This window comes from Zootermopsis nevadensis, unplaced genomic scaffold, assembly GCF_977971745.1.
Source record: "Zootermopsis nevadensis isolate Lab colony 2312 unplaced genomic scaffold, Znev_1.0 Znev_ptg000004l, whole genome shotgun sequence".
Lineage (NCBI taxonomy): Eukaryota > Metazoa > Arthropoda > Insecta > Blattodea > Termopsidae > Zootermopsis > Zootermopsis nevadensis.
Genome location: NW_028259136.1, coordinates 1,807,178 through 1,822,624, shown reverse-complemented (window position 1 = coordinate 1,822,624; position 15,447 = coordinate 1,807,178). Strand labels below are relative to the sequence as shown.

At 38.3% G+C, this 15,447-nt stretch overlaps 1 protein-coding gene across 3 annotated transcripts in view; it reads left to right on the top strand.

Annotated features, from left to right (window-relative positions):
* The window catches only part of LOC110827094 (QRFP-like peptide receptor), an 85,724-nt gene that overhangs the window by 56,290 nt on the left and 13,987 nt on the right, over positions 1-15,447 (top strand). For all 3 annotated transcript variants that reach the window (XM_087342857.1, XM_087342856.1, XM_022058428.2), the window contains exon 4: positions 9,219-9,334. In XM_087342857.1, the coding sequence (XP_087198983.1) occupies positions 9,219-9,334 (116 nt within the window). The remainder of the gene's footprint in view (positions 1-9,218; positions 9,335-15,447) is intronic.

Below are 15,447 nucleotides of genomic sequence, written 5' to 3'. Positions count from 1 at the left end.
AACTTTTTATACGGCGAAAATTACAAACATGGCAATGACGCAAATTTTTTAATATCACATCTGACGACACTTGAAATGCATCGTAAAGGAAACTGCACACTAAATTATAATCAAAACTTTTAATCTGGAACGGTGAACTGGACGGAATAGAAATAAAGCAGGGACAATTTTAGGAAATGCTTATAACATTTTTATCGAAAAACCTGACAGTTTAGTTGACTTAGACATAGATGGGAGTATGATATAAAATTAATTTTAAATAAGTACAGTATTAGAAAATTGCCGGGATTTATGTGGCTCAGAACACGGATTACGACTGACAGGCTCTTGCGAACACCGAAATAAACGTTTCTGATCCCACAAATGTAGGGGATTTACTTTACCAACTGAGCACCTAATTCTTCTCAAGAAGGGATAAGCTTCATAGAATTAACATCTCTATTGGGATGTACACTGCAGAAAAACCAGTGGTGATATTAAGGAAGGTGGCATATAAAAGCATTAATTTAGTACGAAATTAGACAAATGAAGCACGTAGCAAGTAAGACAGAGAAAGGCACGTAGTATCTAAGGTTCTCTCAGAAAGGTTAACATAATTGAATAAGAAGTTATTACTTACATTAATCTCTGTTCGGTACAACAAAATGTAACGTAAGTTTATTTTCTTTGTGTCTAGGAGGAAGCAGACATTTGTTCGTATATTTTCGCTGCAAAGTTTGTGAATAATATGAAGGTAGTCTGGAATGGTTCAATCAACATCGGACTTTGTTGACAAACTGCACGGTTTGAAATGTTTTCCTTCTTTATAAGAATACATTTTTCCAAGAAGAAGGAACGGAAAATGGAGAAGACGGACTTCACGTGTAGAACAACAACGCATTCCTATACGTAGGAAACAAAACCACATCATCATCAACATTAAACCCATTGTTTTTCATTTGATGCATTCGCTGAATCAACTGCCAAGGTCATGCAGTACGTCTGACAGGAATGTTATTAACGTGGAGAAGGGGCAGTGCTTGTTTTAAAGTTATAATCCAACATTCTCCTGGAAGGACTGAGGAAAACTACAATGTCTCAGCAAAGGCAGCTTGTTGTCGAACAGACTTCTAGACCAATACCTCCCTAACGAGAGTTAGCACGCCAATTTTCATTATACATATCCCTGCACGTCACGTTCCTCCAACTTCTTAATTGTGAAACTACTATAGTAATGTCACAGCCCCTCACAGAGAACCAAGACTTTTTATCATCACTAAATTATTTTTATAAGAGAATTATCTGGATTAATGTTAAATATTAATAACAAATAATAGTAAATACGTCATGCAAAGCAATCTAGTGCAGGTTAGAAGGTGACATGAGGTCTCTGGCTCTAGTATCGCTCGGGACACAGACCTTCACTCTTGAGGTTTCGTGTAGCTGTCCTCAGGCGCTCTAGGTGTAGGCGAATGCTGTGGTATCACTTAGAAACAAAGGGTGAATAGTTCCCTTCCCAGATCACCGTTAATATTATCCGCTCATCTCGCCGGCAGTGAATACTCTCTGTAGCTGATGTAGAATATCGTCAGAAAACGACCTACAGCTATAAATAGCACTACAGTTTAAGTTCTGCTCAGAAACACATGGAAAGCTTTCTTCACGTCTCGTCGATATTTTATAACTGACAAGCAACGTAACCACGGCAACCTGAGGATTCCATACTCAGTCTCTTTCGGACTCGAAAATTGGAAGTTGGCCTTCATGTGAAGTGCCCGTTACTTTCATCAAATTTTAACCAGAACTGGAACTGGTTGACAAATTTTCGTAAAACTCCCGAGTATCAAATTTAATGAAAATCTCTTCAGTGGTTCTCGAGTAGTTATATGCGAACAGACGGACGGACAGTGAAGTCGACGACGCGAATAAGACAATTTTTTAATATTAATTAGTACAGTCTCAGCACCAGAAACTGAATTGTGCCAACATGTTCAAATATTTACGACGACCGCTGCCTTACCGCTCACAGTGCTAGACAGACTGAAAAGGGTAATCTTATGTTACTTTATCTTCATGCCGAGTTTTACGAAGATTTCTTAATTTATTTAAATTTATTTGAGGGGGCACACAAAATAAATACACGTTTACAGCGAATATGCCTTTATATGAACGTTTCTTCTTTCAAAAAAGTGGCATGGAAACTACGTCACTCCATATATGACTACTGTCTGAGCTGAGCTTTGTAGATTTTATGTCGAATTAATATTTACAGAAGCTGTGAAGCATACCGGAAAGGTATCTAGAACTTCAAAATTATCTCCTGAACACAATGAAAACGTACACATTAATCAGTAACTTCGGTCTTCAGTTCGTTCCAGTGCTGTGAGATGCGGAGAGAGCATAGTTCCACATTCTGACTTCTCCCAACAGAGGGAATGAATTACTCTTCATTACGAATCCAATCTCTTATCTACAAGGCAAAATGGAGTTGTTTCTAGTTATCCCTTGTTTCTCTGTTCTTTAGAGGTAGGAAGGAAGACTGATCTAAGAGAATAAGTGACGTGAACTGTCCCATCCTCCCCGATAACTCCATGACACTATTATTAAAGTCCGTGGTCTAGGCAACACGGAGTTTTCCTTCGGGGGCTTCCCCGGTTTCTCCGTGGCATCCCAACAATTACTCCACTCACACACAGAAGAAGGCAATGGCAAACCACTTCTGGATCATCTGCCAAGAACGTATATGAACAGGTCCCAGTCCAAGAAAAGGATGGAAGGATCCTGTTCATATGGACCTGTCGTCAGACAGAACACTAAATAAAATAAATACATACTGAATCGCAGGGATTCAAGCTTTCAACAAAATATTTATTTGTGATTTATTTAACGACGCTTTCAGTAAATCATACTACTTACCATCGAATGGTAAATTGATTTATGAATCGTGAACTACAAAAAATGTGGGAAGATGTGGTCATAGTTTAAATGAAGATACTAATCCAAAGATTTTCCAGGAGTAATTGAGGAAAGCAATTAAAAACTCAGCGGACAGCCGGTTTATGGTCACAGATTTAAACCCAGGACCTCCCAAAAACAAAGCAGGCGTGATAACAAGGTCGCGACGTTCTCATGAGAAAAAAATTAAGGATAAATTAATTATAAGGTCAATGTAATGTGTTCGTATTTCGACAAAAGAAATCAACAATGCAAGCATGAATAAATTAAATTTCCCTTCCAAACAGTTAAAAGAACACTTGACTTAAAAATATTATAAATAAAATGTAATAAGTTTGTGTATGTAACAATATATGTATAATATGTAGAAAGTCTTAATGTGATACATGACTGCATCTCTCCAGACAAGTTACCTTTTATTGTCGTTTAGGTGATATTAGAAGAAACTACATATGAACCGATACTAAACCGAAATTCCTTCTACAGCTTCCAGTGCAAGTCACGCCAATTAGAGTCAGACCGTGGAGTGGTTTTGGTAAACTAAATATTAGGACGGACGGGCCGACGTTACGTCTTCATTATATATTATCCACGCAGGGAACCCATAAACACTGCTTGTTCTCTGGCTAATAAGCCACAAGCACAAGCTAAGACGTGGAGAGCCATTGATTGAATTACGCTATTAGGAAACGTGCGAAGCTGAGCAAAACAATAAACTTTCTCTTCCTAACGCTAACAAAGTTAAACTGCTGCTCTTTAGTAAACGAGTATCTCATGCTACCACACTGCTTTATTTTGTTTTCAATATAGGAAGAGAAAATACTGGGCTTAATATTATGGTAGGAGAATTAGCAGTTGGTTCAAAGTTACTCGTGAAACGCCAGGAACAAATAGTGACAAATAACGGTCAGCACTTGAAATTATTCAGGCACGAATTATAACGGTGGTAAATAAGAACATGGGAAAAAGATTTCAAGAATCATAAAAAAGATACTAGAAGCATGCAATTGATTTGAATGGTAATTTAAGGGTAACGCACATCGTAAAATAATATTACAAAAAATGTAATTATTATTGGAAACTATAAATCGGATAACGTTGCTATAACATGAGGGTGGAACACGAGAGGTAAGAATAGGCCTACATTTTAAATTTCTAAAGTTTCATCTTGTACCACAGCGAATAAAATTGTCTCTTCGCAGTCCTCGTAGCACATCATCACGTCCCTTTTCTGCTTCAATTTAATGGTCACTCTAGCAGCAGAATTCTTCGCTTGGTCTCACTATTTGCAGCGGTAGATAAAAGCTGGTAGCCTCTCTTATAGACCCTCAGATTATTAAATAAATCCATTCAGCAGAGTCGCGTAGCTACTGAAGAAATTCCCCGCCTCTTATAAAGCTCTTAGGGTTCATCATTACGATGTTCACAAGAGCCCTCCACTGGACCCTATAGTCAATCAGAAGAATCCACTTCATCCTCAACATTGTTAAGAGACAAAAAAATGGAGTTAAAGTTTAACATTGAGTTTTTATTTTTATGATCATGATTATTATTATCTGGTTAAAATTTACCAACAAATCCTCTACCCCATTCGAGACAGGGGAAAAGATTATGGCGACCTAATAGATTACTCTGCCTGTAGAGAATGTAGTTTACGGCTGTAGTATTTTGTTATTTGTGAAAATCAGAAAGTACCCATGTATACAGCATACAAACACCGAAATCTTAAATACAATCTCAGAATCAATATAACCAAAATAATATAACTAATAATAATAATAATCTATCGGAACTGTGTGTACGGCCATGAAATCAGAGTTTATGTAATAAATACGCCAGATTTACTTCTGTTTGATTCGTATATTTAACAACATTTTACCAACTTCAGAGATATTTTGTCGAATAAGATCTGTACAGAATTTGTGAAAGTAGCGACCTTGGTCTCTTTTAAGACACAATCCAGACGTCTGCCAAGATTAACTTACGACAAACAAAAGAAAAAAGCAGAGATTACAGCCAGTTCCCTAGCCGAGATTCTAATCGGACGCCCCCAGAACCACGCACTGATCCTGAGACAGCCTTTACAGTGGTTCGTGTAATCAAATTAAATTGTATTTTAAAAGTAAGCTTTAGTACGTCTCGGATCGTATCGTTTTAGTAGCATTAGTAGGTGAAGCCTTCATTCTTTATAAAGCCGGAAGACTTGTAAAAGCGAACAGCTTCCAAGAACGTGAAACTCCTCACAAGCAGTCCGACACGTAGACTGCGTTCACTTTTATGTGAGGACGAAGAAAGCTACACAAACGGCGTTAACAGCGTTAACAACCTAAACTGAGACAACTACCAAATTCTGCAACAGCTCAGTGAACTAGATTAGGCCTACTTAAAATTATAAACTGTTGTCTGAGAAGAAAATCAATTAGTTAAAACTCATTAAATGTATTCTCCAGGATTCCCTCCTTTTACACCGACACAGCTCCATCAGTAAAATTGCGTTAAATGCAGAAACACAAACTTAACAACTTAAAACAATGATTGTAATATGTATTGATAATGCGAACGGGAACCTGGAGATATTTTCTCCCGTTAGCTTAAACGTCTTGACACTGATAGAGCAAACTCATGATCTGTTCAGGATGGCGATGGTAATGATGACTATGGTATGTTGCATATTATTTAACAATGCTCTATCAGCTACATACATACGCGCGCGCGCGCACACACACACACACATACAAACGTAAATGTAAACACATACACGCACATACATGCATACATTCATATTCACCAGCATACATATATACATGCATATAAACAATACAGTATATGACCTTACTGAAGGCACAAGAAGTTGGCAAATCGACGCCGAGTGTCACGACGCCTGTCATCGCAACACCGAATCAAGATGCCATTGGCAGCAAACAGCCTGGAAAATCAAAAGATACGACCCTCGCAAGCCGACTCCAAGCGTCACGACACGTATCGACGCGACGCCGATTCTACACCGAACCAAGTCAAGGAAAGCTTTAGTAAGCGCTATGACACGATGATGGAAAGCCGATAATCAGCGTCACGACGCCGACATTACACATTATAATCAGAATATACTAGCCTACGGAGGTGATCCGAAATAATGTCGGCAAACCAACGCCAATCGCTGCGAAGCGAGTCGTCACGACGTCGCAACATTTAGCGTATATGACGATCTGAATAAGCGTCACCGATTCCCAAACTCAAATGAAGCCAATTGAAGCCAGTGGATGCCATTTGCAACGATTCTGACAAACAGACGCAGTGAATCACCATTACGAAACTCAGTTTGTTAACGCTGTTTAAGAAAATAATCGCCGTTTATACCGATAATAATACGAAAGATAAAGAAATGCAGACTTATACAGACAATCTTGCAGGTAGGACAGATATTTACAACTAGGTTTTAAAAGTTTAATAGAAATCCATTAATATTCTAATCATTGTCGGCTGCCAATGTTTTAAAAATGTATTGTGCATTAAGATTTTCTTAAAATTCTCTCAACAATTTACACTTCTGATAGAGATTTAGAAGAAAGTTTATTTTTATAGAATCGACATCACGGCGATGAAGAGTTATGAGAAGTTTGCGTTTCAGCAACTTCGATCCTGAGAGAGAAGCCAAACATTTTCATAAATGGAATATAATTTCTCTCTCAGCCTGAAGTTCGGGAAACCCTATTATATTATGCTCTTTTACGGCAAAGTTATGAACAGAGTGCTAAAATTTTATTGAAAAATTTATGAACATTCTCACTTCATCTTAACTTTACCACACAAAGCCAACCTTATAAACTTGGGTGATTCATTCGTTAATGCTTACCTAGCCGGATGAAAATTCAAAGATTATCTAAGGCCTATCAATGGAAACAATGAGATTGTAACACAAAATGATATGCAGTATTAATTTATTAACATTTACATAACATAACGATTTAACTTAATAGATATAACGCCAAATAATTATGGTGTACGGCTAAATGACCCAAAAGTCACATGCAACTGTCAGAGAAAAAAGGTTGTCTTTAGCATTGTCAAACAGAAGTCTTCTTGTTTCCCACTGAAAACACCCTGAGACTAAACTGACCTGCAAAAAGTATACACAAGTGAACATTATTTAAACAAGTTTCTGCTTTTCTGTGTAAATTGATTCAAAAATATATGAAATGAGTCTATCTTGTCTGAAGCCCACAGAAACTAAAAACAACAATCACGAAACCGAATTTTCTCTTTTAAAAATTTGCTAGGGATTTCCAATACCTAATATCGTCAGATAATTCAATCGCTTATGTCAGCGGTTTTGAATTTTTGAATTTTTGAATTCTACCACAGAGTAAGTCAGGATATTAAGACCATGTCAGGACAGGTAACATTTCACATGTAGCCCAAATGTGGTAGTGAGTACAAGTAGACTTCTTGAAGTTTAGCGGGACTTAGTTCAGGTTTGGCACTGTAAAACATATTGAATTTAAGACAAGGAATAAAGCTGTAGTTTATACAGGATGAGTCAGAAGTATGTTTACAAATTTCGTGTGCGTGTTCCAGGATCAAAAATAAGAAAAAAATGTTCCTATGAACATGTGGTCGCAAATATTTCTTTTTCAAAATAATAGAAAAAATAAGTTTCAATGCATGTCTTTATTGCCAAGTATAAGGACAAGGATGTTTATCTATAAGAGATGCTCAAAGCTTTGTCCTCCATTCTCCACACATGCACGAGCACGACGTACACAAGACTGACGAATTCGTTCGTACACACCAGGGTTTCCTCGAATCATGTGGCATGCATTTTGAACACGTTCCCATAGGTCGTCTTCATTGTTTATGGGTGTTGCATAAACGACGAACTTCAAGTGATCCCACAGATAAAAGTCCAATGGAGTCAGGTCCGGTGACCTCAGTGGCCATGCTACTGGGCCACCACGCCCAATCCATCGCTGAGGGTACTGTTCATTGAGATGATATCTGACGCGATGGGAGAAGTGTGCTGGGGCTCTGTCGTGCATAAACCACATTTGTCTTCTTGTATTCAGAGGTACAACTTCAAGGAGACGTGACAAATGTCTTCTTAAGAATCGCCATTATGAAGGTCCTCTTAGACGCGATGGAAGCATGTGTGGACCAATACGTATGTCGCCAACAATTTCTGCCCAAACGTTAATTGAAAATCTTTGCTGGAAGCTTGATTCATTTTGGTATAAAGTCAATTCATTGAAACTTATTTTTGGCTATTATTTTGAAAATGAAACATTTGCGACCCCATGTTCATAGGAACATTTTTTCTTATTTTTATCCTGGAACACGCACACAAAGTTTGTAAACATACTTCTGACTCACCCTGTATAAACACAGGACCTGGTTTGTGAGAACATGCCAGCTGCTCGAGCGAATGACACGCCCTGCGGAATAGTGATAAAATGGAAATTTCGTAAAATCACATTGTCAGTAAAATAATGAAATGCTCGGAGAAAATATGTCTCCGTGCCACGCTACCCATCGCAAATCCCACGTGGACCACCCTGAGATTGAATTCGAGTTTCCACAGCGAGGAAACGGGGCGTCTAACAATCTGAGCTTTGCGTCGCATTCAGAGTAAAGGCAAATACATTTATTATATTTAAAGACTTAATAAGTAATATGTGCACAGACTGGAAATACTGACACATATCTGAAGCTTGTATATTGCCCATGACTATCAGTGTCCTTAGACTAATCAAAATAGCAAGATAAAACACACCGTATCTTCGCAGGCATTCACCTGAAATCCGATTTTCTTGTGCATCAAGTAGATGTACTAATGAAAAAATTAATAATCATGTAAGATCTGAGAGTTTCAAATCAGAAAATATTTTTTTCCCGCAGTAAATTAAAATTCTTAAGTGCACTAACCTACACCAGAAAAAATAAAGAACACAATATGCAATTTCATCATAATAAAACGTGACGCTTCTTCGAAAAAGAAAAAGAGTCTAATTGTAGATGGCTGTCTTCTGGGTTATAGCACCGTGTAGTCTGGTGAAGTACCAGATAGGAATATTAGACTACCAGACTACACGACATTACAACCCAGAAGACAGCCATCTACAATTAGACTGTTTTTCTTCACCGCCGTAAGAACAACAAAACATACCAAGCCTTATTTTATAAAATTGAATTGAGATAACTGAATAGATAACATTTATTTTTAATGTATCAATCCTCATCTATGGTACGGTCAGTTCCGAATGTGAGAAAGTATTCGATTTCGGTTTCAGGGGTGTCCGTTGGGGCCAGTGTGTTCACCATCACAGCAATGAGTATAGACAGATACTTGGCTATAAGACACCCGATGGCATTCAGGAAGATATTCAACAAAACAACAACTCTCTTTGTAAGTATAAAACCTATTTTGAGGAAAATGTCAAGTGTTCATTAACCTAACCCAACCTAACCTAACCTAACTCAACTTTACCCAACCTAACCAAACTTAAGTCAACCCAACATAACGTAACGTAATCTATCCCAATCTAACTTACAGACTGTGTTTATATTGTGACCTTCACGTGACGTTTACTATCTATGACCTCTAAATGACGTGAAAAAGATCACTCAGATACCTTCAGTTCTCTAAGTATATGCGTGAGACAATAGTACTTAAAATGAACTTGAAACATTTCAGCCCCTTGTGTCTCAAACGGTTTGCGTGATCTTGCCGTGGTCTTGACATGACCTTGGCCTATTCGAGACCTCATTATGACATGAGTATGGCCAATAAGTAACTTATGGTTTGGCAGAAATAAGCGTGAGAACAAATGACCTTGAGAAATTTAAAGACTTGTATCTCGCAAACAAATGGACTGATATTGTCGTGACTTCCATATGACCTTGAACTATACGTGGCCTCATTCTGACATGAGTATGGTCAACCACGTATTCACCGTTTGGCAGAAATAAGCGTGAAAAGATATGACCTTGAGAATTTTAAAGACCCGTATCTTGGAAACTATTGGGCTGATCTTGTTGTTACTTCCATATGACCTTGACCTATACGTGACCTCATTTTGACATGAGTATGATTAACCAGGTATTTACGGTTTGGCAGAAATAAGCGTGAAAAGATATGACCTTGAGAATCTTAAAGACCTGTATCTAGGAAACTAGTGGGCCGATCTTGTTGTAACTTCCATATGATCTTGACCTATACGTCACCTCATTTTGACATGAGTATGGTCAACCAGGTATTTACGGTTTGGCAGAAATAAGCGTGAAAATATATGACCTTGATAAATTTAAAGACCCATATCTCGGAAACTAGTGGGCCGATCTTGTTGTGACTTCCATATGACCTTGGCCTATTAGCGACTTCATTATGACATGAGTATGGTCATCCAGGTATTTACGGTTTGGCAGAAATAAGCGTGAAAAGATATGACCTTGAGAATTTTAAAGACCTGTATCTAGGAAACTAGTAGGCCGATCTTGTTGTAACTTCCATATGATCTTGACCTATACGTCACCTCATTTTGACATGAGTATGGTCAACCAGGTATTTACGGTTTAGCAGAAATAAGTGTGAAAAAATATGACCTTGAGAAATTTAATGACCCGTATCTTGGAAACTATTGGGCTGATATTGTTGTGATTTCCATATGACCTTGACCTGTATGTTGCCTCATTTTTACATGAGTATAGTCAACCAGGTATTTATCGTTTGGCAGAAATAAATTTTTCCACCTTTTCACAATTTTTATTGGATCTGCAAGCAAATTGCCATTATAATCCTTTACCAAATTGATATGAGGTTGATATCCTTTCTTAAATTTATTGATGCCTCTGTACATGTCTCTGATATTTTTTCCTTATTATTTGTCTCAAGTTCAACAATTTTGCCCTTCAGGTATTCCATTTTCTTATTCCTAAAGTTTCTACTAGCTTCACGTCTCACGTTACATAGATTATCCTCATTTGTTTTGTTTGAGTCCTGTAAGCATTGAAATTTTGTTTGCTTCCTTCGATCCATTAATTTTGAACATTCTTCATCAAACCACGGTTTATTTTGCTTTCTCTTGTAGTATCCTAACTTCTCTTTGGCTGAAATTTTGATGCAGTTTCTGACATTTTCCCACTCCCTGTTGATGTCCACACTTTCATTATCTTCATTTGTCTCTACAATTTTAAACCTATTCGAAATTTCAACTTGATATTGTTCCTTTGCCTCTCCCTCACTTAATTTTTTCAAATCAAATCTTTCTGTGTCGAAATTTTGCTTAGTTCGTCTACTTACTGAAAGCCGCTCCCTCACTTTTGCTACCACCAGATAATGATCAGTGTCAAAATCTGCTCCTCTGAATGACCTCACATCAATTACATTTTATTTATTTTTTTTTATTTTTATTTGACTGCAAATGGGTTTTTACCCGGTGGCAGTGGTCCTACAATAAGACACAACAAAACATAAGACAACAAAAACAATAAGAAACAACAGAACAATGAGACAGAACAAAACAATAAGACACAAAAAAAACATAAGACAACAAAAACAATAACAACAGAACAATGAAACAGAACAAAACAATAACACAAAAAACATAAGACAACACAAACAATAACAATAAGAAACAACAGAACAATGAGACACAACAAAACAGTAAGACAAAAAGACATAAGACACAACAAAAACAATAAGACAACAAAACAATGAGACACAAAAAACATAAGGCACAACAAGAACAATAAGACACAACAAAGCAATGAGACACAACAATACAGTAAGACAAAAAGACATGACACAACAAAAACAATGAGACACAAAAAACATAAGACACAACAAGAACAATAAGACACAACAAAACAACACACCACACTCAAAATAAAACAACTCATAATATTACAAAACCGTATAACCTAAAGTACATAACTTAAAAATTAATACCAACTAGACATAAGTCAGTAACAGTAATGAATCACACGTTTCATCAGGACCTTCTCTTCACTTCACTACACTTATGAAGCCTTCCCATCCTCACCCCAATTTACCCCACTTCACTGCACCCACCCATCTATTCCCTTTACTTCACCTCATTTATCACTTTCCTAACCTTCTTCCTAAACGTACTTGGTTTACAGGAGAGAGTCCCTAAAACCTCAGCAGGTAGCTGGTTCCAGAGTTGGATGGTCCTATTTACAAAGGAATATTTTCCGATATCTGTTCTTTGTTTTCTGCTTCTAACTTTCCGAATATGATCGACTCTGCTCAGGTAGTATGGCCTTTGCAATCTGTCACCTATAGCTTTCCATGCCCGATCTCCCGTGTACGCCTTGAAGAGAGCACATATTCGTGCTATCTTTCTACGCTGTGCCAGGGTTTCCCAGTTCGAATCGCTCCTGTGATATGCAAATTTACATGCTTTCCTTTGCACCCGTTCTAACGCATTTATCTGCCCCTCCCTGTAAGGATCCCAGCACGCCGCCCCATATTCCAGAATCGGACGCACTAGTGATGTGTAGGCTAGACTTTTAGTGTTACTATTCCCCTTTTTGAGAACACGCATTGTAAAATGAAGTGCCTTCCAGGCTTTTTTCACCGTATAATTTACTTGATCAGCCCAGCTTAAATCGCTGCTTAAGATAATTCCCAAGTATTTACAACTGCTCACTTCCGGAATTATTTGGTCCCGTAACGAATAGTTTAGTGGTTCCTTCACCCGACTTCTCGTGAAACTAACTGCCTTACTTTTACTTGGGTTAATTTTCATATCATTTTCAACCGCCCACTCCCCCAGACTGTTTAGATCCATCTGCATCTTTTCTATATCTTTACTATTTATAATTTTCCTATATATTATACAGTCATCTGCAAAAAGTCTAATAGTCGATTCAATGTTCCTCCAAATATCATTTACGTACGCGAGGAATAGAAGTGGACCCAATACACTCCCTTGCGGTACTCCTGATGTTACTCTGACTTCCTCTGATAATTGCCCTCCTACTCTAACTCTCTGCGTTCGGCCTAAAAGAAATTCTCTTATCCATACGACTATCCTCGAGTCCACGCCCGATGCCGCGATTTTCATAAGCAGCCGATCGTGAGGAACTAAATCGAAGGCCTTCGAAAAATCGATTATAATCGCGTCTAACCTTCCTCCGTTATCCAGTGTGTCTGCAATGTCCTGACAAACCGTGATTACTTGACTTTCACATGAATATCCCGGCCTGAACCCATGTTGACCCTCGAATAACCAATTCTTTTCCTCCCAGTTTTTCCTCAGGTACGATGCTATAACGTGTTCCATTTGTTTGCAGACCACCGATGTTAAACTGACCGGTCTGTAATTTGTGACCAATGATCGATCACCTCCTTTGTAAATAGGAACCACTATGGCTTTTTTCCAGTCCCTTGGTATAGTGGCATTATTAATTGTTACGTCCAATAATCGTGCCAGGTATGGAATCATGGCTTCCCCACTCAGTTTTAGAATTTCCCCAGAAATGCTGTCAGGCCCTACTGATTTGCTTTTTCCCATCCCTGCTAGCCTTTTTCTAATGATTTTAGTCTGCCTTCTATTATCTACTAAAACATGATCTATTTGATTGTGTGTTCTGCCATCTGAAGAAGTCCAAGTATATTTATGAATATCACAGTGTGGAAATTTTGTACTTTTTACAATCAGATCTTTTGACGTAGCGAAGTTTACTGCTCTAACCGTTATCATTACTAAGTGCATGGAGACTCTCGCTGCCTATTGTGGGTTTGAAGATATCCTCCCTCCAAATTTTTGCATTGAAATCTCCTAACAGAATTTTCATGTGCTACTTGCCAAATGTATCAAATACTGATTCCAATTCTTCATAAAAGCTATCCTTGATATCATCGCTTTTGTCTTCAGTTGGGGCATGAACATTAAGGACAATGATGTCGCACCAACGTCCTTCCAAAATTACGTAAGACAACCTGTCACTAACAAATTCTACTCTCTTAACTGCTGCCCTAATTCTGCTATAAACAAAAAACCCCATCCCTAATTGATGATTGTCATTCCCCTTTCATTAAAAAAATGTGAAATTGTCCACTGGGATCGTGCCCTGCCCCTCCCGTCGGACTTCCTGCACTGCCACTAACGTAAGTCTAACTTATAATTGTCTAATTCCCTACTCACTGATTTCAGTGCCCCAGCCTTATAGAGACTCTTAATGTTCCAAGTTCCAAATCTCATATCCCTTTTCAATTTCCATGGTCGTGCCAAAGAGTCCGTCCTGGTCCTAGGCTTAGTTAATTTGTTCGTAACAATGCTTTTTTTACGGCGAAACCTTGTTACCCTTACGCCCAACCCCCAACCTTGAGGACCAGGGTATCACTCTTAGTCTGGTGCATCGCCTTAGACCTGTCCGTCTTGGGTGATCCTACCATGAACCAAAGCTCCGGCCGGCATAGCCCTAAGGGTCATTTGAGCACGCAAGCCTCCTCACCCAGCAAAATTTATTTGTCTTCGACAAGGTGGTGATACCTTCGGGAGGCCCATCAGTGTCCTAGTTTTCATTTCTCTAAAAATTCAGAATTTTTACTGGTTAATGTAATCCATTAGAATCTGAGTCACTCCCTGATTAAAATTAAAACCGATTACCTACTCGTAATTTGAATCGTTTGGTACATTTAATGACAGCTGTACAGGTTATACAAAGTCCAATGAGGAAGGAGGGGTATTCGAACCCATGGTATCAGTTGTCAATCGGTCTAACGCCATATGCACAGTGTAAGCGACATTTTCGACTTTATGAAGCAAAGGCTGTGGGTGCGTTTGCCAAACCAGTTACAACAGATGTAAGACTGGACGAGTGGGCTGTCAGGCTTTCACCGCTTTACAATATACGAAGACCTTTCCTTGTGCCGATTCGGTCACAGGTTAGCGCGGGTGGGCGGGATAAATAACTGACACAGCTACCAGATACACCGTTCCGCATTACTTTTATTCCCGTGTCAGATTCATGTACATAGGCGTACAGCAATTTCGTACCGACTAAAGCTCGTGGGATTGTTGAATGTGTGCGTGTATTAAATCTTTCTACGGATAGAGGAATACTGGAAATTGATTCAGCGCGCTAAAAGCCCGCGTAACTTTGTTACTTCATGTTGGCAGGAATTACTCATATTCCTGTAACAAATTCAGTTCTACTACGTCAGCTTTACTTCACATACATGTAATGAATTTAGCCTATACCGCTATCGACTGCCCCCGTGCTAGTTAGTTAGTCGATTTCATTATTCTATTTTATATAGTAACTACACGTGCATCTTCCTGCAGTGAATGATAATTCCAAATTGTTATTTTCTTAAATATTTTAGTAAAACTGTCGGTAACAATTTTCATTAAAATCCGTGCAGATGTTCACAAGTCGTTACATGCAGATAGACGTAGTGAATCACTTTCGTATTTTTCGATCAAGAACACTCCTATAAACGACGTGTCTTCCCTGTTTCTTGCTTTACTTGGAAAGTAAACGTGTTCT